At 33.3% G+C, this 22391-nt stretch overlaps 4 protein-coding genes across 4 annotated transcripts; 2 read left to right on the top strand and 2 right to left on the bottom strand.

The window, feature by feature from the left end:
- Positions 1 to 2456: 2456 nt before the first annotated feature.
- On the top strand, positions 2457 to 8777 carry TRIADDRAFT_25477 (uncharacterized protein; the record flags this gene model as incomplete). The annotated part of the gene is made up of 20 exons (XM_002112958.1): positions 2457 to 2519; positions 3191 to 3235; positions 4382 to 4480; positions 5851 to 5906; positions 6016 to 6063; positions 6190 to 6237; positions 6339 to 6424; positions 6495 to 6664; positions 6785 to 6871; positions 7008 to 7052; positions 7126 to 7257; positions 7348 to 7404; positions 7516 to 7587; positions 7679 to 7732; positions 7846 to 7896; positions 7983 to 8054; positions 8193 to 8261; positions 8347 to 8388; positions 8470 to 8527; positions 8653 to 8777. 20 exons carry the CDS (start codon positions 2457 to 2459, stop codon positions 8775 to 8777), a joined length of 1479 nt encoding a protein of 492 aa, XP_002112994.1.
- Positions 8778 to 10424: 1647 nt separating this feature from the next.
- TRIADDRAFT_56692 (uncharacterized protein) lies at positions 10425 to 14364 on the top strand (the record flags this gene model as incomplete). The annotated part of the gene is made up of 16 exons (XM_002112957.1): positions 10425 to 10581; positions 10820 to 11012; positions 11156 to 11249; positions 12037 to 12090; positions 12207 to 12300; positions 12437 to 12471; positions 12604 to 12727; positions 12834 to 12910; positions 13003 to 13115; positions 13151 to 13253; positions 13318 to 13437; positions 13539 to 13628; positions 13704 to 13794; positions 13867 to 13982; positions 14080 to 14166; positions 14275 to 14364. The coding sequence occupies 16 exons, from the start codon at positions 10425 to 10427 to the stop codon at positions 14362 to 14364; spliced, it is 1638 nt and encodes a 545-aa protein (XP_002112993.1).
- Positions 14365 to 15903: 1539 nt separating this feature from the next.
- On the bottom strand, positions 15904 to 16317 carry TRIADDRAFT_56691 (uncharacterized protein; the record flags this gene model as incomplete). The annotated part of the gene is made up of 1 exon (XM_002112523.1): positions 15904 to 16317. The coding sequence occupies one exon, from the start codon at positions 16315 to 16317 to the stop codon at positions 15904 to 15906; it is 414 nt and encodes a 137-aa protein (XP_002112559.1).
- A 1841-nt stretch (positions 16318 to 18158) lies between these two features.
- TRIADDRAFT_56690 (uncharacterized protein) lies at positions 18159 to 19161 on the bottom strand (the record flags this gene model as incomplete). Its single annotated transcript, XM_002112522.1, has 2 exons — positions 18159 to 18185; positions 18886 to 19161. 2 exons carry the CDS (start codon positions 19159 to 19161, stop codon positions 18159 to 18161), a joined length of 303 nt encoding a protein of 100 aa, XP_002112558.1.
- Between the last annotated feature and the right edge of the window lie 3230 nt (positions 19162 to 22391).

Raw genomic sequence — 22391 nt, 5'->3', positions numbered from 1 at the left:
AAAATACACGATTTGACTAGAGTCCTGCTAGCTGTCCTGAAAAGGAGTCCGTCGTGTGAATGCCCGTATTTTACTAATACGTCAATTCAAGCGATGCATTTTTTCAGGACTTCGGTCAAATCCCGTATTTTTCATCTTCGTTAACAGGGGTAACAGAAAAGATTTTTTAGCAGATAATGTACACTTAATAAATGAAAGAGGGCAATGGACTGGCCACAGCCGTTCTATGTAATATAAATGTTGGGTTGAACTATTTTGGTAGTCGTCTCCAGTGGTGGATTGGTTTTGCACAGTGTGGAATATGGGGTTTACGGCTATAGCAGAATGAGCAGAAAGATAGTCTGCAAAGCCTTGTCATTATTTTTGCACCGAATACTTTAGTTCACCATAGCGGACTATAGCAGAATGAACAGAAAGATAGTCTGCTAGTGTAAGTCATTCTTTTTGCACCGAATACTTTACTGTAGTTCACCATAGCAGACTATAGTAGAATGAGCGGAAAGATATTCTGCTTAGCCCTGTCATTATTATCGTACCGAATATTTTAGTTCGCCATAGCAGACTATAGCAGAATGAGCAGAAAGATAGTCTGCTATCCTTGTCATTCTTTTTGCACCGAGTACTTTACTGTACTGTACTGTACTGTACAGCAGCGTTGCTGATAATATAATGTTTAATGTTATGGCAAAATTGTTTAACATAACTTAATGTTAATAATCTCGAAAAAGCTTGTAATTAATTATTTAAAAACTATTCATATCGACAATTAATTATTGAAAATATTGTGCTAAAGTAGTTCACCATAGCAAACTACTTTACTGTCCAGTATAGTAGAATGAGCAGAAAAATAGTCTGCCAGGCCTTGTCATTATTTTTGCACCGAGTACTTTACTATAATTCACCATAGCAGACTATAGCAGAATGAGCAGAAAGATAGTCTGCCAGGCCTTGTCATTATTGTTGCACCGAGTACTTTACTGTAGTTCACCATAGCAGACTATAGTAGAAGAAGCAGAAAGATAGTCTGCCAGGCCTTGTCATTATTGTTGCACCGAGTACTTTACTGTAATTCACCATAGCAGACTATAGCAGAATGAGCAGAAAGATAGTCTGCCAGGCCTTGTCATTATTGTTGCACCGAATACTTTACTGTAGTTCACCATAGCAGACTATAGTAGAAGGAGCAGAAAGATAGTCTGCCAGGCCTTGTCATTATTGTTGCACCGAATACTTTACTGTAGTTCACCATAGCAGACTATAGTAGAAGGAGCAGAAAGATAGTCTGCCAGGCCTTGTCATTATTGTTGCACCGAATACTTTACTGTAGTTCACCATAGCAGACTATAGTAGAAGGAGCAGAAAGATAGTCTGCCAGGCCTTGTTATTATTTTGCAACCGAATACTCTAGTTCATCATAGCAGACCATACTGTAGTGGTCAGGGTCCTTCATTTGGCATTTTTACCGGTCCTCTGTAGAAGGTTCTAGTAAAAGTTGACATGCGTAGAAAGCAAAGCTAGCACAGTACAGTGTACAGTACTGTACTGTATTATGCTGTACTGTACTGTAGTCCGTGACTGTACTGTACAGTACAGTGTACACTGTACCCAAATGATTCAGCCATGCGCATGCTTACCATCACCCTTCGGCGGTTAATTTTCAAATTGATTCGATATCCAATGAAAGAAGAGCTTTCTCACTCTTCCAATTTTAATTGGCCAATGGAACCCATACAAAGGATTGTGATCGAATGGCAACCGCATGTGCAAAGGGCAGTCAGGAAATTCAATGCAATATGCTATATGCTGTTATGAGCATACAGAGCTGAACAATACACTAACCTATCGGCCAGACCAACCACTGGCTACAGTATTTTGCCATCTTGCCTACTCTTTACAGTACTGTACACTGTATAAAGTGTCGATCATCGCGTAGCCCTACTTACTCAAACATCGCTATTCAATGGCATAAAATAGTATGAAAGCATCCATAATTCGGTGCACTTGTATTGCAACCTTTGCGCATTTGCAAACTACAGTGCATACTGTCACAAAACGTCTTTCATTCATCCTTACTACTGCTTTACGCTACATATGCTTTCAAGGCTACAGTATAGACTCCCCTATCAACTAAGTGAACGCGTATGCAAATTGGCCGTATATAACTAACGGTCAGTTAATTCAAATCCAGAATTCAATCTCTTGCTCACCATCGCTCATCAACATTATTTGGCAATCGATCATTGCACTTCTCCATTGAAATTAGACATTGATTCCTTCTGAGATTTTTAATTTTAGAGCAACGTTTGAACCTTGTAAGTGTTATAAGCTACATAGACATTTTTTTTTCAAGATTGGTAACTTACTGGACTCGATAGGTTATATGCCAATGCGTTGTTGTAGTGTTAGAACGCGTAATAAATGTTGCCAATTTGTTCCAATTTTGGGGTTAGTACACTATGCCTGGATCACTTGAAAATTCTCGTCTTAAATCTTTTAAAAATAAGGGAAAGGATGATAGGGTAAGTGAAATTGAATTGCAAATTGATTTCCATTTCCATTCTTAGTCACAGTGTACCGAAGTAGTGGAAGTAGGAAAATCTTACTTTTGACCGTCTAGTAATAAATTCAAATCAAGACCTTCTCCATCGTCTCATGTTGTGATTGATAGTGATTTTTAAAGTCTATGACGCAGTGCATTCGCAAGTTTTTACCATTGATGATTAATATGGAACCTAGTGAATGAGTCCGGTGATCGTTATTAATTTTGACTATATTCGCATACCGGTGTACCATTATTAAACGACCAGAAAAGACTACTGTACGTTCTCCACTCTTTGGTTTGCTACTATAGTTTGCATTGACTCTGTTAGTGTGGTCAATATCCTGAAGAATGCCATCAGATACTCTTAATCATCTATCTTATGTATTGATATCGTTATTGGTGAAATTGTCCTATTTCTCACTTTACTTCTTTGATCAAACTTAAAGTAAGCATGATGTGTTAATAACGATATCGTAGTGATACGTATACAACATTGGAAGATGGTATAGGTCTTGGAACTGTATTCACTTGTAAGATACTCCGATCAGCGCAGCGCGATCGTTAGATATAGACAGTTTTGAATGCATTCAATTCTACAATTATTATTATTAATTAATAAGAATACTTTGGGATATTGTCGCATTTTAGGAACTTCGACGACGTAGAAATGAAGTCAGTATCGAACTTCGAAAGGTTTGTGCTGTAGTTGATGTAACACCACTCAATGACGATGGATTTTGAAAGTTTCCATTTCAATCGAATTTATCCGTAATATAGTTTACAATAAAAGCATCGAATAGTATTACACTTCGTCATCAACGCACTAGAAAAGCATGAAGTGCACTGATATTCTGACTGGTGATTTTTGACCTACATTCATTCTGTAATTAAACGTGTCAGGACTTGTTGTAATATTAGGTAAAAATTGTTTCAACTCCATGACTCTATACACCATATGAGCAATAAGCAACTGCTATCGCTGCTTTCCCACCAAAGCACGACTGTAAAATCTCGATTGAAAGGGTCGATCGGCAGAGATAACTATTACCTTATACCGTAATAAAGTAAGATTCAAAGTTAGGATCGAAAGTCAACGATCTTTGATTGTTTTATCAGCTCAATTTTTCTATATGGGAAGGCCATGCAAGAAATCATTCATGAATCGCTTGTACATGATACAGCTAACTCCTTGTAACCAGTTTTTGTTAAGCGTCATGACACTAGATACTTGCTTTGACAAGTTAGCATTTCAGTTTTCAAAAGTTCTCATTGCAATGGAGTCATGATTTACATTTAGTCATCATGATTGGATTGTACCAGCAGCAAGTGATGTACATCGGAATTGGCATTTCATTTCATCCATTCGCTATAGTATATTTATTTACAGGTAGTATTTCGTGGACGTTTCGTGCATTTCGCCTATATCATTATTGTCCAAGAAAGTACTGTAAAAACGTTCTACCGTATATTCAAGTTGGAATTCAACACGATCCAACAACGTTGCCATAATGAATTACATCATGATCGCTGATTATCCATATTGTCAATGCACGAACTGCATTCCATTTTGCAATAGGAAATTATCCAACATAGTTATTGGATATTTGTTTATTGGTGCAAAGATAGACGGTAATATCATTTTACCAAGCAACTACTGTACTGTATTGCCAAGAACGTTTTACCCTTTGCTTTCTAAAATGGATTTCTGTTGGATCAGACTACCCTATCCTCTCATTGCGTTTAGAATGGCGATCCATCATTCTAAGACTGATTTTATTTCAATGAATTTTTGCCATACTGTCTGTCGTCTATTAATCCATTTTTTTCCTCTCTTCATAGAACAAACGAGACGAACAAGTCCTGAAGCGTCGTAATGTCAATCTATCGACTGAAGTGACTTGCAATCCATTGAGTGAAACAACCAATAATCAGGTTTGTGTTGTGTGATTGATTTTCCAGCAGCATTTTGTGGCCTTAATAGAGAATAATATGATCCATGTACTCTTGTTTGTGTCACTTATCTAACCAAAGAGAATCGCCTTTAGATTGCATTGTTGTCCATGCTGAGTCAACGCTATGATTGATTGAAGCGTACAAGTGTACAATTCACCGCGATTGACGCTTGCAAAATACAATAGATAATCATGATGTAGCACGTCTACTGGCAGAGGTCACTGACAGCTTGTATGACTGATGTCTCCTCAACCATACAGTATTGATGTTTGCACTACTTCTATTGTTCCAAACAATAGCCACCATAGATTGTCATTCAATGAAGTATTATTGTATTGTTAATAACGGAAGTGACAATAGATTGACAAAGTTAGTGATGGCCAAATTGGACTCATGGTTGATCATAGGGTAGTGACTTGGAATGATTCTCAAGCTTTACTTTAATCATTGTATAGTATTCAAATGGACTTTGTACTGTTGAATAATCGACATTACTGATGCTGGAGTTCAAGATAGGTTTGCATGCTTTGATTTTATACGTCCAATACTCGTCTAGGTTGATAGGAACATGAACAATTCTCGTACTTTCCCTCTCTACTATTTGGAGTTAGCTGCATGGCTTCGATAGGCAATTTGAAGACATGTTGACATATAGGCAATAGCAAAACATCAACTGATCGATTGTAGACTACACTCGATAGGAGTCCCTTGCATCATAGATTACATTCGATGAGTAGCAATAGTCATGGACGATACCCTATCTTGCTTCTATTGACACAGGAATATTGAACGTAGTCAATTCAATGATAGGGAAGCTGAGATATCACTAGTTGTTTCCATAGTAAGTTCATAAACGAGAGGATGGAAAATTGTTGTCACACTGACAACACATTTCAATGCGCATTTTTATTATTGCGACGTAGTGGATAGGATAAAGTATAGCAAGGAGTGAATGAGTCTTTAAAGAGCTATTTACAAGCAGTATCAATCTTATAGTACGAGGATCACTTTGTTTACCATTTTGCTGTAAGCTGAAACCGTCATTTGAGTCTATATTTTCACCATACAATATCATAGAATTGGAGTTTCATTGAATTAGGTAGAAGGGCATTTACTTTTAAATGTTTTAGCTGTATTTTCTGCTTTGTATGAATAGCTCTATTAAATCGATGGAATAAGCAATGATATAAAATGATTATATTAAATTTGAATAGGAAAGTGGTCATTACTTAACAAATCTGGATGAAATTGTTCAGGTATTTGTGCTACGCTATACAATATTTACTTCATGTAGCCAATTTCTATCCATGTTCTGATGATAGTAACATGTGTGCTATGATATATTTTTTTATTAGAAAATCAATGATCCATCATCGGTTGAAACTCAAATGTTAGCTGTACAATCAGCAAGGTACGCTTTACAAATTGTATAGACCAAGTCTTGATATTAAAAGAGAAAATTATATGAGAATGTTGGGGGTATAAGCTACAAAGTAATCATAATTTATATATGCTATTAGAAAAATTCTATCGAGGGAACGTCATCCACCTGTTGAAAGTGTTATCAAGTATGTATATCATATTGAGTATAAAATAGGTAGTGTAGTTCTTGCCTTTTATCTTTGATATCAACTGTAAGTGTACAATCTATGGATTGATGTTAATCAACTACAAATTTCGATTAAATCTTATAGGGCTGGTTTAGTTCCCAAATTTGTGGAATTTCTGTCATGCAATGATAAGTACGTTTAACTGATAGAGCAAGATTGAATATACCTAGAAATGGACGTTATTGGATAGAAAAAATATTGTAACATTCATTATACGCATAATTATTTTATAGCCCAACTCTACAATTTGAAGCTGCTTGGGCATTGACTAATATCGCTTCTGGGACTTCGGATCAAACCAAGGTCGTCATTGATTCAGGTATGCCAACTTGATTGGACATAATATTGCAAGTCTTCTCGTCACTAACAATTTGAAATGATAATTTTAGGGGCAGTACCACATTTTGTTAAATTGCTGTCTTCGACGTATGCTAACGTGTGCGAACAAGCAATTTGGGCTCTCGGAAATATTGCTGGAGATGGACCCAAGGCGAGGGATTTAGTTATTCGTTGTGATGTCATTCCTGCTATGCTGAGAATCACTACACCTGATAAGCCTGTATGTAAACATCGTAAATAATCCTTTTTGTGTGACTATTATACTTACTTTTTACTGTATATTTTAACTCCTTTCACTTGTTAGAATATACAAATAAATTTTTATTACTGTTACAAATAGGTGACGTTTTTACGTAATGCAACTTGGACGTTATCGAATTTATGTCGAAACAAAAATCCTCCACCACCGTTTGAAGCCGTCCGCGAGGTAATAACTTTCACTAATTATATTGATTTTCATCGTATTTTTATAAGCTCATTCGTAGTCGGTTAATTTCCCTTTTTTTAAAGTATAATGTCTATGTAGCATTGAAAGCTTATTACTGTTGTTAATGTTACACTAGATATTGCCATTGTTGGCACAGCTTCTGCACGCTGATGATAAAGAGGTAAGATTCCATATATATATTGAATAACATGTAACAAGATTTGACTGAATTAGGCTCTTATTGCAACTTTTAGATTTCCACTGATGCATGCTGGGCATTGTCCTATATTACTGATGGCCCCAATGAAAAAATTGAGAACGTTATCAGATCAGGTGTTTGTCCACGTTTGGTGTCATTACTAGCTTCTACAGAGCTATCACTTCTTGTAAGTATATTTCATTTTTTACGTTGGTGTAATTTTCCTTTTTGGTAGCCTCCATCGTTAATTGTATTTTATACAATATTTTATCTACAGACGCCTGCTTTAAGAACTATTGGTAACATTGTCACAGGCAACGACACGCAAACTCAAGTAATATGATGATAAGAATACTTGATATCTATATAAAAATACAGAGAAAATTACAAAATATATTCTTAGTTGTGATCACAGCTAATATTGAATATTTCCTTTGTGGTATAGGCTATTCTTGATCTACAAGGTCATTATTGCCTAGCCTTGTTGTTAAAACACCAAAAAGCTAGCGTACAGAAGGTAGATTTTGGAAAGCTATTGTAGTAGAATAGGCTACAATAAATAGAGATCAATACCTTGATTTATTTTGCAATACTGTCTCTACTTGTAGGAAACCGCTTGGACTATTTCTAATATTGCGGCTGGCAATCAACAACAAATACAGGTTATTTTATTAAATAGATACAATAGACACATTTATACTTTTAGTGTGAAGGATTATATGCTGCATGCAATTTAATGTTTTTTAACATGAAATGATTTTACCATGCATATTAGGCATTGATAAATGCAAATATTATTCCACAATTAGTCGAAACCCTACGAAATGTAAGTTTATTCAAAATAATTTATCGATTTAATTGGGAGTAAATTACTATAGCAAAAGTGCGAACTTCTTACGTATTTTTCAATAGAGTGATTTTAAGACTAAAAAAGAATGTGCTTGGGCTGTAAATAACTTTACAGCTGGTGGAACCGTTGATCAGGTAACTCTATTAAATTTACGATAACTGATTGACTTGACGTAATACTGCAGTAAATTGGAAAATTAAACTGTTTGCTAGCTTACCAAATAGTGACGCTTCCCTAAAATAATATTTACTGAGTATATCATTACCAATTAGGTATCTTACTTAGTACAATGTGGAGTGATTAAGCCGTTATGTGACTTATTGTCATCAATGGAACCAAAGGTAATTCTTGCCCGAGTAACATGGCTACAATGGATTTAATTCATATCGTTAGTGATTTTAACGACAGCATTTGATTTAATGATAGATTATAATAGTCGCTCTGGAAGGACTAAGAAACATATTAAATGTAAGTATTTTGAAACGAAAATATTTAGATATAATTGGATTGGATCGTAATTGTTAAGACGACATATTCTATATATTTCAGGTTGCTGATAAAGTAAAACAGGCTGAACCAATCTGCTTATCAATCGAAGAGGAAGGAGGTAAATTATATTAATTTATAGTACTAGTTACTTCATAGTCATAAGAGTATTAGAATATCTGTATTTTGGCTTCGTGTATTATTTTTATTAATCGATTTCTTGATTTACATGTATTCTTGTAACAGGCTTGGATAAAATGGAAGCCTTACAGACGCATGATAATGATCAAGTTTACCAACTAATATCCGATATAATGGACAAATATTTCCCAGATGTGGTAAAAACATTGCTGATGCTTTTATGCTTATAGGAGCTACAAACTTGTTGGAACGTTCATATATTGATGGATGATTGATTATTACGCCTATTAGGAAGGAGATGATGATGATGAAACCCTAGCTCCTGAAGTGAAGGAAGATCAATTTGCCTTTCAGCAAACTGCTCCAACCGGAGCGATCACTTTCTAAACGAAATACCTTCATAGTGATTACCTCATATTTTTCTCACTTAGGTGATCACATTTGATGCATGATGATCCTATAGCGGATCCATTAATTGTTGTTTATACTTTGATAATTACTAGTATGAGCCTGGCGGATAGCTATTCGATTAATACTGAAAGATGATCTTATCAGTAGTAGATATAGCGATTTGCAAATATTTGCGTTGGTATAAAAATATATCGTCGTGTGTATATATATATACTCGTATGAGCTATCATTTAAGTTTTTGCTTAAAAAGGGGCAAATATATTGTTTATGCTGGAAAACTTGTTGCCGACGCTTCGTATGGGGTAATGTTAATACTAACTTTGTGATATTTCGATAAATTTACCGTGCGTATACAACTCTAGGCGTTTAGCAGTACCGTTTAAAGAAACTGTACGTGTTGCAAGGATGTACACTGTATCGTACGAATAAATAAAATCTCTCTCTATATACTGTATAATGTATAAGTTTCAATTCAAATGTATTAATTAATTATTATTGGCTACGCCAGCCTGTTTCTAAGCACGTTTGTGACTATCGCTTTGACGTATGCTGAATAGCAAATTATAATCGCACTAAGCACTTAGCATAACTAAGTTATGGTATAGATTTGATTTGATTTTAACATACGTATTACAGTGATAATTATTATTAAATAGTGAGAAGCATTTACAAGACTAATGTTAAAAAAACCGATGAGGAGGTGATCTTAAGTATACTGTAATACGTAGTTTCCTACAGCATATCAACACTTGGATTACTTCTGTTCTCCTTCCGATTCACGTTAATAAGTTTATAGACTACGCGTATATCGAAAACGAAATTAACGTTGCTGTCCTATGCATGATTCGGCAAGGAACAGATGAATGGGTTGATTTATTATTAATTATAATTATTATCCTATAAATTTTCATGGAATTCATTGATCAAGGGAGTAATTTAAAAACACAATACTGTACTCGTATACTGTTGTAGTCGATGATATGTTGACAATTGTTCAGTGTTGGGTGAGTGGCCGATGATAATTATATAAAAATATTAATAATACAGCTTATCTCATGAAACGATTTCTATTAAGCAATGCTTTAGCGCTCATACTGTATCTTTTCGACAAGGCCTATCCTTTAATAAAACTAACTTAGGTGTTGTGAGTAGTCTAGGAAATCTAAAATGTTGATGTTGCTCTGACATCGACATCATCTGCCGTATACAGAGCGTTGTAGAGCGCAGTATAGTATGGGGCATCTTAGGATAGACAGAGTACAGTCGTAAACCTTCACTCTAGCAATACAGTACAGTATGGGACGTAGGCTTTTATCTAATTCTACTATGACGCATGTACTGTAGAAGATTTGGCTACAGTATTTTACTCTCTCCACTCTGACTGTAAGGAGAGTGTACTGTACCGTACCGTACTACTTACGGCAATACTGCCAAAAGTAGGAATCGAGGGACAGAGTGAAAACAAGATGGAGTTGGCCAAGGATGAAGAGCTGCTTTATCAAAATACCTATGTTAAACATCGCAAAATGATGGGTACCTTCTTTTTATCGACAAAGCGAATTGTTTGGAAAGCCAGTGATAATGATGAGCTACAGTTATGTAGTTATTATCCGGAGATTAAAAGTGAGTTCTTGCTGTACAATCTCAAGTTGATGATGGAATGGTGATGGCATGCTGACGATATGTTATAGCCTTGTTTTCTACAATTTTATTACTATTTAACGTAGTGACAAGATTATCTTGCCTTAAATTATGATTATATAGGACTGTTATTACCTCAGTAATGAAAGTAGTAGGTAGTCAGAACGAGTTCGCTAATTGAAATAACCTTTGTTGGTATGGTTCCTTGCTTCAAATATAGTGCAAAAAATAAGCCCTGATACCAGCTCCAAAGTGCAATTGCAATTGCAGCTCCACAACGGGAATTCATTCAATTTCCACTTTGCCAATAGCGATAGTGCTAAAACAGAACGAGATCAAGCGAAAGATTTTGTACAACAGCTGTTAATTAAAAGTCGAAAGAAACCTTCCAAAGAATTAGAAGAAAAAAGCAGGTACAACGTTAATAATAATTCGTATAGAATCGAGCAAATAGATCGCCCTGATGGTGCATTGAATGCATGCTAGAATTTCATAGCAAATTTCGATCAAACTCAACTCTAACAGAACGCTTATTATCGTCTCAATCTTCTTTTAGGCTATTAAAGGAAAATCCTGAATTGTACCAATTATACAAAGATTTAGTAGTTGGAAATATTATAAGTGCTGAGGAATTTTGGTCTAATCGTTCTGTAAGTTATTTTCGAATATTAGACATACATGCAAACAAACTCTGACTGTCTGACGACATTTCTATCAAAACTACCTACAGTGCGTAGTAGCCGCTTGAAATAATTCCGCTCTATTTATTTGCAGTATATATGAAGTCTGCTTACAGTCTGTAGTCTAATGGATCGTAGTAAATTAGTCAACTTTTGATTATATTATCGACTGGAGAACATAAATGGCTTAACTGCTTTGGATCTTTTTAACGTATTTTAGGTGTTTTGCTTCTGTGCATGATTAACTAGAGTATATTAATGGCAATCGTCTATCCGATAATTGACTTCAAAATGCGTTAGAATCATTGTGTCTAAAATTTTCCGTCTCCCACTATTCTAAGGCTAGGCCAGTACTAGTACTTAAAAGTTATCTGGATAATATGACCTTACTACCAAGTAGAGAATGGATTGCTATTGGATAGCTTTAGCTAATTATAATTATCCTATAATTTAATATTCAGGTTAACATGATCTGTTCTTGAAATTGCGGCAGTTGTTAAAAAATTGTTATGTCTTTACTTGTTTTATTTTAACTTAAACAAAATAAAGCTTTATCGAACCCTTCCTACATTTCTAAAATACTATTTCTGCGTCAGTTATGTCTCATAATTTAAATTCATGTCTGATACAAGTTTTGCTATTATTAAAATTTGCTCTAGCTTCTTTCTGTACAGTTTTGTTAGGTTGTGAGGTCTTTGCCGTATGGCCACATTTCCATTGTCGTAAATTCTAACTAATAAATATATTTACATATTAGGGTATGCTCACTTCGTCATCAGGCCAAAATATTGGAGTTTCTCCAGAATTCTTGGTATGGTTACCGATTCATATATATTAAAACATATACAAGCGTGCTTCTATAATGAATATATATACGCGTGTAGGAACTCTCATCTTTAAGTACTTAAATTTGCTGTCATCATTTAGACTGGGGCCAATGTTAATGTTTCTGGATGTAATACATTAAAGTATAATTTAAGTGCCGATATGATAGAATCAATATTTAAGACGTATCCGAAAGGTAATAACTTCAATACCTTGACTAACTGATTTTAATGCATTAATTATGGATAGTAAGCCAATCGCTTCATTCATGTTAAATCTGTAGCACGATATATAGTTTAAAATAATTTGTTACTATTTGCTCATGTTTTTAGTTAAGAAAAAGCATATAGAATGTGTTCCTGACAAGGTAACTTAAAATAGATTGTTAATTTCTTTATGTTGTATCCTAATTAAAGTACATGAATGCCAGTGTACGGCAGTGCAATATATTTAAGCTTGTATGTAGTATAATTTGGTACTTGATTACAATACTTCATAGATGAATGAAGGAGAATTTTGGACATTATTTTTTCAATCGCAATATTTTCATCGTAACCGAGCAAGCACATCGAATAATGCCGCCAACGAACTGTTCGGAAGTGGTGCAAGCAAGGACTTTAATGGTAGCTTATACAACTCTACATAAAACTTCATTCTTGCAGTGGATCAAAAATCAGATGTTACTTATTAATAAATTGGTGACAATGATTGCTACGTTAATTTACATAGATTACTTGCAAAAAAATGCCCGGAGTGAGCGTGATCCGTTATTAGATTTAACGAAATCGAATACATTTTTAGATGAGGTAGATAAATGAATTTGTAATTATGCCAGCTGACACTTTAGGCTTGAGTGGTGATATAATACATCAACTTTACCGTCTTAAATCTGTTTTAGGCATTTGGCACTAATGATATAGATGGACAATCAGCCGCCACTACCAGTAATGCCCAATTACTACAGCAATTTAATCATCAGAGCTATGTAATACTTCATTCTGGCGAAAAACGGTACGCAAAATAACCTTATTGCTTTGGTAAACTAGCATCAAAGATATAAGAGATACACTATTGATTAGAGTTATATACGTACTCGTGCATAGTGACAAGGAACAAAACGATTCAGACACACAAAAAGATAGAAAGAAGGTAATGCGTTCAATTAATACTTTCATCATCCCCTGTAAGTAAAATATCGTTCGTTTCTGCATAGATCAAATTACGTGAAGCCGTAAGTTATGATGAATTGCACGGGAAAGATGCTGATCTTGGGCCGAAGTTAGCATTGAAAAACACACAGGTTTATGCCCAAGGACCAACAGTTCCAATTCAGGTCTGTTAGGATGACCATTAGTAAAACAATAATACCTGAAGATTACTGTGAAAATGTCTTAAGGTGATGAGGGTTAAAAATAACACGTTTTATCCTAACAGGATGTTACAGTAATATCACAAAGCGATGTTGAAGTAGCTACATCTAATCTTAAATCAAAACTAAAGAATTGGTCTGCTAACCTTGTTGAGGTACATTTTACGCTTCACGTATTAATAGAAATATTAACTAAAATTTTTATTGGTGTGATTAATTACAATTTGCAGTGTATCAGCAGTGAGGCAGCGTGTAAGGCTGTAAACGATTTAAGTCCTAATGGTGCTTTAATGAAGTCTGTGTTACAAGTAAACTTAACTCGTAAGTTCTCTGGCTAATGGCTTTATTTCCTTCCAACGTCATTACTTAAATGCTCTCTTTTTACTAAATTAGAATCGGTCAGCCAGTCACTGCAGGATGACCTTAAAAAACATTACTTTGCCTTGGGAGAATTACTCCGACATTTTTGGTCTTGCTTTCCCGTACAATCGAAAGGCTTAGAAGAAAAGGTTTATAAATTTGTCAATCTTTAACATTACTCAGACTTTTATAGGTTTCTTGCCGTAGCAATGCTGGATACTGATTATGTTTTCCACTTTGATCCAGGTTGAGAGAATGGCCGCTGCAATCTCAAAGTATAAGTCTAGTAATTTACAGCGACTTAAGGCCTCTTTAACTGAAGAACACTCGCATGTGAGAGCGGAAACACCTTTTTTTATTAAGATTTTTTATTGGAAATTCGTACTCTTGCTATTTTTCTTCGTCATCTTATTAACCTAAACTTTTGTACTTCTTACTTAGCTTGCCGATCATTTACTGGAGATGATTAACGTCGCAATAAATAAATATAAAGGATGGCAAGATCGACAGCGTAATATTCGATCAAGATGATTTCTTCTATAATATCTTACACCAACTTAGATTGTAATTTATTTGGACAGATTACTACAGAATACTTTTGCATGAGGTGATTACGATTTTGGTCAGATCTCTATTTCTTTAAGATTATACCTGTATTATCGCAAATTATAAGTAATAATCTGTGGTTACTTGCATTCGACTTGGATTATTTCCTCTTGCACTGATGCAGTTGTAGCAGTATCGTATTAAGAAGGAATGTGATGTACATTTTTGTATATATATCTGAGGACAATAAATAACTTTTGAAATCAAACTTGTGTACGCTGTATTGTCTAAATTAAAAGTTATAATCAGGATTCTGTCTACGGATTTCACACTGCTGTTTGGAGGCCAAGAACACTTGTTTTAAGAACTCTAATATCAACGCGTATACCTTAAATTCTTGTACTTAAACAGTCTTAAAAGTTTACTATTTATACAATGCACATAAAGTTGCTAACATGGCACCGAAATTATAAACTACCTTCTGATATTAAAATTTTAGTAAAAATACTTGATTGCGAATTGCTTTCTTGATTTGTACGAATGATGGAGATAATGGTAATTCCTTCATTAACTTACCGTGCATCAGATTTGAATAGAATGAACCATCACCTTAGTCGAAGATCTAATACCATAAAGGTCTCATAAATTATTTTATTGCTATCCTATCTACTTACTTATATATCTCTAATAAGTTACCTTGAATGGGATACGCCTCAAAGTTAGTGGATAGGGGAAGTATATCTTATAGCATTTCAGGCATTTTACAAAATGCTTGATTTCGCAAATTGTCGGTAACTTATATACTATTCACTAAGTTTAAAATCGTTTTATTAGATCATTAAAAGTCATTCTTTGACAAAAAAATTGGAGTCGATATAAGTGTTCCATTACAGTATCCTGTAATCACTTATATTTGATTTCTGACTACTAGTTTACGCTAGAAGTATCATACAGTATCAAAGATGGTACATCTGCATTTAGGTGTAATTATAAATTATTAAATACTATCAAGACTTGGAGTACATTAAGGGTTAGCAAATCTATCTAAGCATTGGGTAAAGCTTTAATTTCGGACATGGTTCGTCCATAGCAAAATGAAGTATGAAATAGAGCATAAATATGTCAGGCGAGAAAATGCAAATGTAAGCGTATTTTATCTAATATTTCTTCGGTCATGGACTAGCAAATAAATAACTGTAACACAATGCCTTGCTCTTTATCAATATTTTGAGAAAATAAAATATTTCAATAATTCCGAGTAGCTCATTCTACTAACAGATTATCTAACATAAAACTGTGGCAAAAAAATAGGAGTACTTTCACTAGTCGATTAAGTTGCCTGCACTAAATGAAATCAAGTACTGTATTATTTCTATTGGTCCAATTGATACATAAACAATCATTGTAATCTGAATTTAATGGCAAACACAGAAGCTCACCATAAAATTACAGAGTTTGTTTTTATTCTTGACCAATATAAATGTAAACTGACGCAGGCCATGCCTGTACTACTTAAAGATAGCTTTAAGTGGATACGATTGTAAAAAATGTAATAACACCAACAGCTATTAAAACAGCGATAGCGATAAAGAGACGGTTTCTATTCCAGTTGCACAAGGACCAACGCTTAGATGATCGCTCCTCATTTCTTTTAACATTATCAATGGTATCAAATAATTCACTAGAAATAGATACTACTGTGTCGGATCTCTTTCTCACGTTATCAAGACTTTCATTTCTTTCTGTTATCTTTGCCATATTTTCATTTAATTGCTTTTTAGTATCATCGATATTATTACGTAGATCCTGTATACTTGGTTGATTGGGGTTTGGTTCATCTTCTCGGGCATCGTCAACTGGTACATTTCTAATTTCAGATGATGATTCCCTACGCTTGGTTATGGCATGTATTAGCTTTGCAATATGATTTTTAACCATTCTTCGAATTCTTCGTTATGATGGAATAATGCATAAAATTTATAAATAAAAAGTACGATGTATGATATATACTTATGTCATAAGATTATTTCATTTGTGACTGTACCTTAAGCTAAAAGGTTTGATTCAATTTTCCAGTTTGCTTGTTAGCCAGGAATAGAATAGAGCAGTAATAAAGTTGCTTCTTCTATAGTAATGTTTTTTGCTTTATAAATCTGCTTAGAAAATCTTTCCTGAAGGATTTTAATCACAACAGATAACAATTGTAATGATGATATTTAAATCTTAGACGAAGTTAACGATTTCGAGATCTAGTACCAAGCTTGACTTGAGAATGTGCTGAGAACGTTTACTTAAGTTAACAAATAATGATCTTGTGGAATTTTCACATCATTTAAAGCTAACTTGTCGATCTTGCTAACTTCAGTACTATCATCATTCAATCTTTTACTTTCCAACATGTAAATATGACAATGTTTCTGCATTAATATCTTTAATATTAGTTCTCGATGAGCTTGAAAATATCGGCGATAATTGCAATTGTTATTTCTTCTTGAATCTATCTTTTTCTGATAGGTAAATAAGACACTACTTTCATAAGATAATTCCTTTGATAAAGTAATTTTAACTTTCGAAAGTATAAAGATGCTCGTAATTATCTAAATTTTCTACTTTATTAATAGAGATATAGCAGGAAATGGAAAATAATAATTACTTGACTCTACTTGTTATAGCGACAGGAGTGAATGTTTGTTTCTACTGCAGCAATCTCGTAGAACTAATTAAAATCGCCTTTTCATCGGCGCCTATGGACCCAGCTTGTAGCGGATTGTTACATAGAACTTGGATATACAAGGGTTAAATAGAACAGAATATGAAGTTTAATGAGTAGAATAAATAATAGATACAATTTTACTAATAATGCGATAAATAATCAAAACAAAATCTGAGAAACAATTTATAATGAAATAGTATTAGAAACTTAATTCAGTTAAGCGGTTATAAACATGAATAGATCAGGATGCTCACCTTGTTAAATTTAAAAATCGTCTTACTTGGTCAGATTTTACTCAGAAATATACCGTAACTTACGGTGACTAACATGGTAAAGTTCTAGTAATCATGAGCCATTGCAATTTTATTTGTTAAATTTTATATCAAACCATTTCAAACCTGAATATTATTTTTGCTCAATTAAGGGAGAGATACGAGTAAATTAAGGCAAATTCTCGTGCTGCTAATGCTAATCTTCTTATCGTTAAATTTCTGGTAGATTGAAATTAACTAACGTTTCATGATTAAAGTTTACTGATAGCTACAAATATTCTGCTGCATACTATAGCAGTATTAGTAATAGACAAGATTGGTTATGGATGATTTCAGTAAGAGATACGGGTATAATATATCGTATAATAGTTGCTTTAACTTATTAGCCATTAATATCTTATCTTGTATACCAGTATAGTTGACATATCTCGATCTATCTTACTACCACTGCCCATTTGTAATAATTTGAGTTAACCTAGTCCATAATTGATATCCTTTCTCAGCTGTTAATAGAATCGATTACGAAGGAGAAATTAAGGGAAACAGATTGCTATGATTTCTGTACTTATGCAAATTAATAAATTATTCTAGAAAGACGGACAGGCATAAATTGCTTAAGTATGATTGCTAGTCGTACTTTATAACCATACCTGTAATAATATACCCAAAAACCACACAAAATTTAACGATACTAAGTTATTTATTACAGAGTTCAATAATACAAGATCCACAAGATCAATTTCTACAAAATTCTTGCAATTTTAGTCACTTATAAATTGGCAGAAATGAAAGGCTTAAACAAATGAAATTACAAAGATAGCCTACAAATAAAATATAGCCGTCATTTAGAACATAAAATTCGCGTATACGAAATATTATCAGGTAAACATATTCGCTGTGACGGTTACCAATTACAAGTAAATTGTATCTCATTATTGTAGTCTTAACTAGATTACTCTTTAACATATACCAACAAATACCAATTTATGCAGTATCATACCATCAAATATAGTTGCAATGAATTCATAAATTGAATTAGTCATTAAAACGGGACATAATCATAATGCTTTATATACTACAGATCTAGTAAATAAGTGTTTGAATCAGATGATTATGATTACAAATTTTTTCATAAATATCATAAGTAAATAGTGTTTAGATGATCTAGGTAATGTATTATAGTTTAATATTACGGTCTGATGTATCAATTTCATGTATAAGTCAGCTTTGATGAGGTGGGGGAGACAGTGGAAGTATACAATAAACTTTGTAATAAGCTTTGAATCTGGAATATCCATGATATATGACTGCAAACTACAATAGTATTATTTTATAGTAAATAGGGAGGTAAACCAGCTGAGACAAATAGAACCATTATCTTATTTAACGAATAAGTAATAGCAAGACAATCAACGATATAATAATGATCGTAAAGACGATAATAATAATCAATGTCTTACGGCTTTTACAACAATCGCAGCAACAAGCTATACGATTTATTTCCATTTTATGTTTCTTTACCTTTTGAGCTATTTTCTTCATCTTCTCAGCATCATTGGATAGCGTTCTTGCTCTCGTTAATAAAATATCCATGTTTTCATGGTTTTCTAAAAGCATTTCCGTAGAATTTCTAAGTATTTTCTCGGTTTCTTCGCATTCCGTAGTTAATTGATGGAGTTTTTCAGGACAGGAATAACTAACATTTACTTTAGACCTGTTAGTATTCCCATTACCGTTCTCAATACCACCAAATTGATTCGATTTCAATCTCTTGCCTTTATTTAGTTTAAACATCATTCTGGTTTGTTTGCTGATATATTATTTGTGGGTAACTTTTAATTTCTGGAGCTATTTTTCTTTTTAAGACAAAGTCAATTTTTTGATTGTTTCGAATTTTTTGCAATGGATTAGATGGAAAAGTGCAAATTGAAGAGAGAGAGCTGTGACATGATATAATGGAATTGATATTAGCTTAGCGTTTATGATACACTAATTATTGATGCTATTTCGTACCAGAACGTAAACTAAAAATGAAGCAAGATATAAAATTATTCAAGTAATAAAATTATAACCGATCCGTGCCAGTTAGTTGCTTTATATGTGGGACTAAATCTATCTTCCACAATATAGTGAGGTAAAGCTGAAGGCGTAAAACATATTGCTATTTTAAACCTTAATAATCAAGATGCTACTAAAAGATTATTGCTACTCAAAATTTGTGTTATGTTATTGAAAGTTTTCGACAGTAATACTCATTAGTAACCATATGTTAACTAGTTTGAATACTACTACAGCCCTTATCAATTAAATATATCTCAAGATTCAACATCATATAGAAAATGATAGGATACCGAGGGAAGTATATGATGCTATTTTAGTAGTCTCTACCAGTCAAGTTTAAAACTTGAAAACTTCTAAAATTTGTAACGTTGTCGAGGATAATAGGTTGTATAAATCTAGTAAACAACCCAGTATAGAGAAAGTTGATAAAGTCATTGCTTCGTTTAAAGGCTGATTACATTCACTTACTACCTTAAGCTGGTACTCATAAATTGACTCCTTCTAGTTATTGGAGCTATTTCTAAGATAGATCGCTGACTAGTCCACTTAATTGACAATTTATAGCTTATTATTTTCTCAAGATACTTTCTTTATGTATGTGCACTACTTTAACTAATTAATGAGCAATTTTTAAGGTTTAAAAGAAGTCTACAATATAAAGCAAGGGAATTAGCATAATTTTAAAAGAAAAAATTACTTTCATTGCTAAATTATAAATGGAAGGAATCTCAGCTCTGCAATAGTCGTATAGTTATTTCTAAGATAGATCATTAAGTAATCCCATTAATCAACCATTATATCTGACTATTTTCTCAAGATACTTACTTTATATACGTCTACCACCATCGACTAATTACAGAGCAGTTTAACGGTTCAAATGAAGTCTACAAAGCAATACAAGAAAGTTGATAGAATCTTAAAAGAGATCAATATCCTCACTATTGATCTGCAGTAACTACATTTAATAGCTAAAGCAGAGTCTTGATATTACTACAAGCCAATACATCACCCTAAAATTGATACATGTGTAATTACTTAATTTAAAGATATTGCTGTAATTGTTGCTTGGAAATTAAATTACAGGTATCATTAAAATATTTGCTATTTTCTGAAATTAAGCTCTTTCAAGTGGTTATGAATAGTATATAATTTGCTCACCAATTACTCATCTTTACTTTATAATTTAAAGTAACTAACTTGCTTGAAGCTCTTAATGATCATCAAAAATGAATAACATTGCTTCTCACTTCTCCGTTTTCGATCGACTTCGTCATAAAATAACCAATTCTTTGCTGTTTAAAAGGGAGAAATTTAGAGAAAGTTAATCCAATCACCCAAATTGCATTCATAATATATTTTCCCGTTAATCCAACCCCGTACTTATTCTTTTATTCTATTACAGTCATCTTTTATCAACCTAGTAATAGATACACAGGGCTAGGACAATAGTTTTAGTTAGCATTCTCAGAGAATTGGGTTTACATGTCATTTTTCTTCAATTTGTGCTGTTATGTATAAATTGAGAAAATGATGTTGTTTCAATTTATTTGAATTACATGACTCTAAATGATTATTGAAGCTTTCTATGTGATACTGAACGCCGACAGGATAATATAGACATAACTATTATTAGCTTAGTCAATTCGGTTGAAATGATACGGATTGGAAGAAACTGCTTTTCAAATCTCAATTCAAGAACTTACTGGTAATGGTGGATCGCTAGTCCATGAGTTGCTTATGAGAACAATACATCAATAACATTTACACGGTAATATATTTGAAGAACTGGGGTCTCTATTAGCCCTTTGCATTTAAATACATTCCTATTAAACTCTTTATTTTAGAACCTATCGATCATCGTTGATCAATATACAATGCATCAGCTATTGGAATCCTATGCAAAGCTAATTTTACGATAGTATATTCAAAAATCGTTGGAATACGTCGAAGCCTAGTATGATCGGATGCATCACTACTAAAATCTCAATCTTAGAACTCATTGGTAATGATGGATCACTAAATATTGCAAAAATTAATTATTAGGGCCTGCATGTATGATGTTTCGGAAGGTTTAGAGTTCGGCATTAGTCGCAATAAAGTACAATAAAATAGTTAACAGAAGAGCAACCTTTATTGAGTTATTGTAAGAGAATAATCGTGCAAAAATTATCGTGCGAGTAACGACATGTCTAGTCGCATAACTATAGTAGCGTAGAATGGGTAAAGCGTGCAAGCTTACCGTCTAACTACCAGAACTAACTAACGAGATAGGTGAAAGAAGATAGCTTCTATAATGTTAGGAGCACAGCAGGAGGAAATTATTTATAGGCGCGACAGATTCATAAAAATAAATTACTTCTATGTTAAGCTAGTACAACGGTATATATTAGCTAGACTACAAGACATTTCTACAGAGTAAATTGTAAATTATAGATCATACTGTAGATAATTAGAGTTATGCTACAGTCTAGCGAAAACCAATACTTTTGCTAAAAATAGACTATACCGTATTTAAAAGTAAACACTACAGTATGCATGTCAAAAATAATTAATTGCTTACAGGGATCTGAAATATATCGGTAATATGTCCACAAATCCAATCTTTAGTTGATTGCATAATATCAGAGATAGATTTATCATACTTTTGTTATTATTTGGTTGAAATGAACAAATATGCGATGAGAATTTTCTTTTACAAATAGATCTTTGTCGTCAGGTATACAATCATTACTATAGCCTTAATTTCCTTTATTAAACGATATTAGATTAAATAATATTTTAACAATTACAGATTCCTTTCATTCCTTTACTTCGCAATATAATACCGATGCAGCAGTCTGCAGTAAATTCATCAAACTACTATATTCTATATTTTAGTAAATTGTGATGAACTTGTTGATATCTATGGGAAGACATACTTTCTCCTGGAAGTTTCATATTGATTTACCAGTAGACCTATAAATATG

Source organism: Trichoplax adhaerens, genomic scaffold (assembly GCF_000150275.1).
Source record: "Trichoplax adhaerens TRIADscaffold_5 genomic scaffold, whole genome shotgun sequence".
NCBI classification, from domain to species: domain Eukaryota; kingdom Metazoa; phylum Placozoa; class Uniplacotomia; order Trichoplacea; family Trichoplacidae; genus Trichoplax; species Trichoplax adhaerens.
Note: the sequence above shows the minus strand (reverse complement) of the source record. Positions and strands in the feature narration are given on the sequence as shown.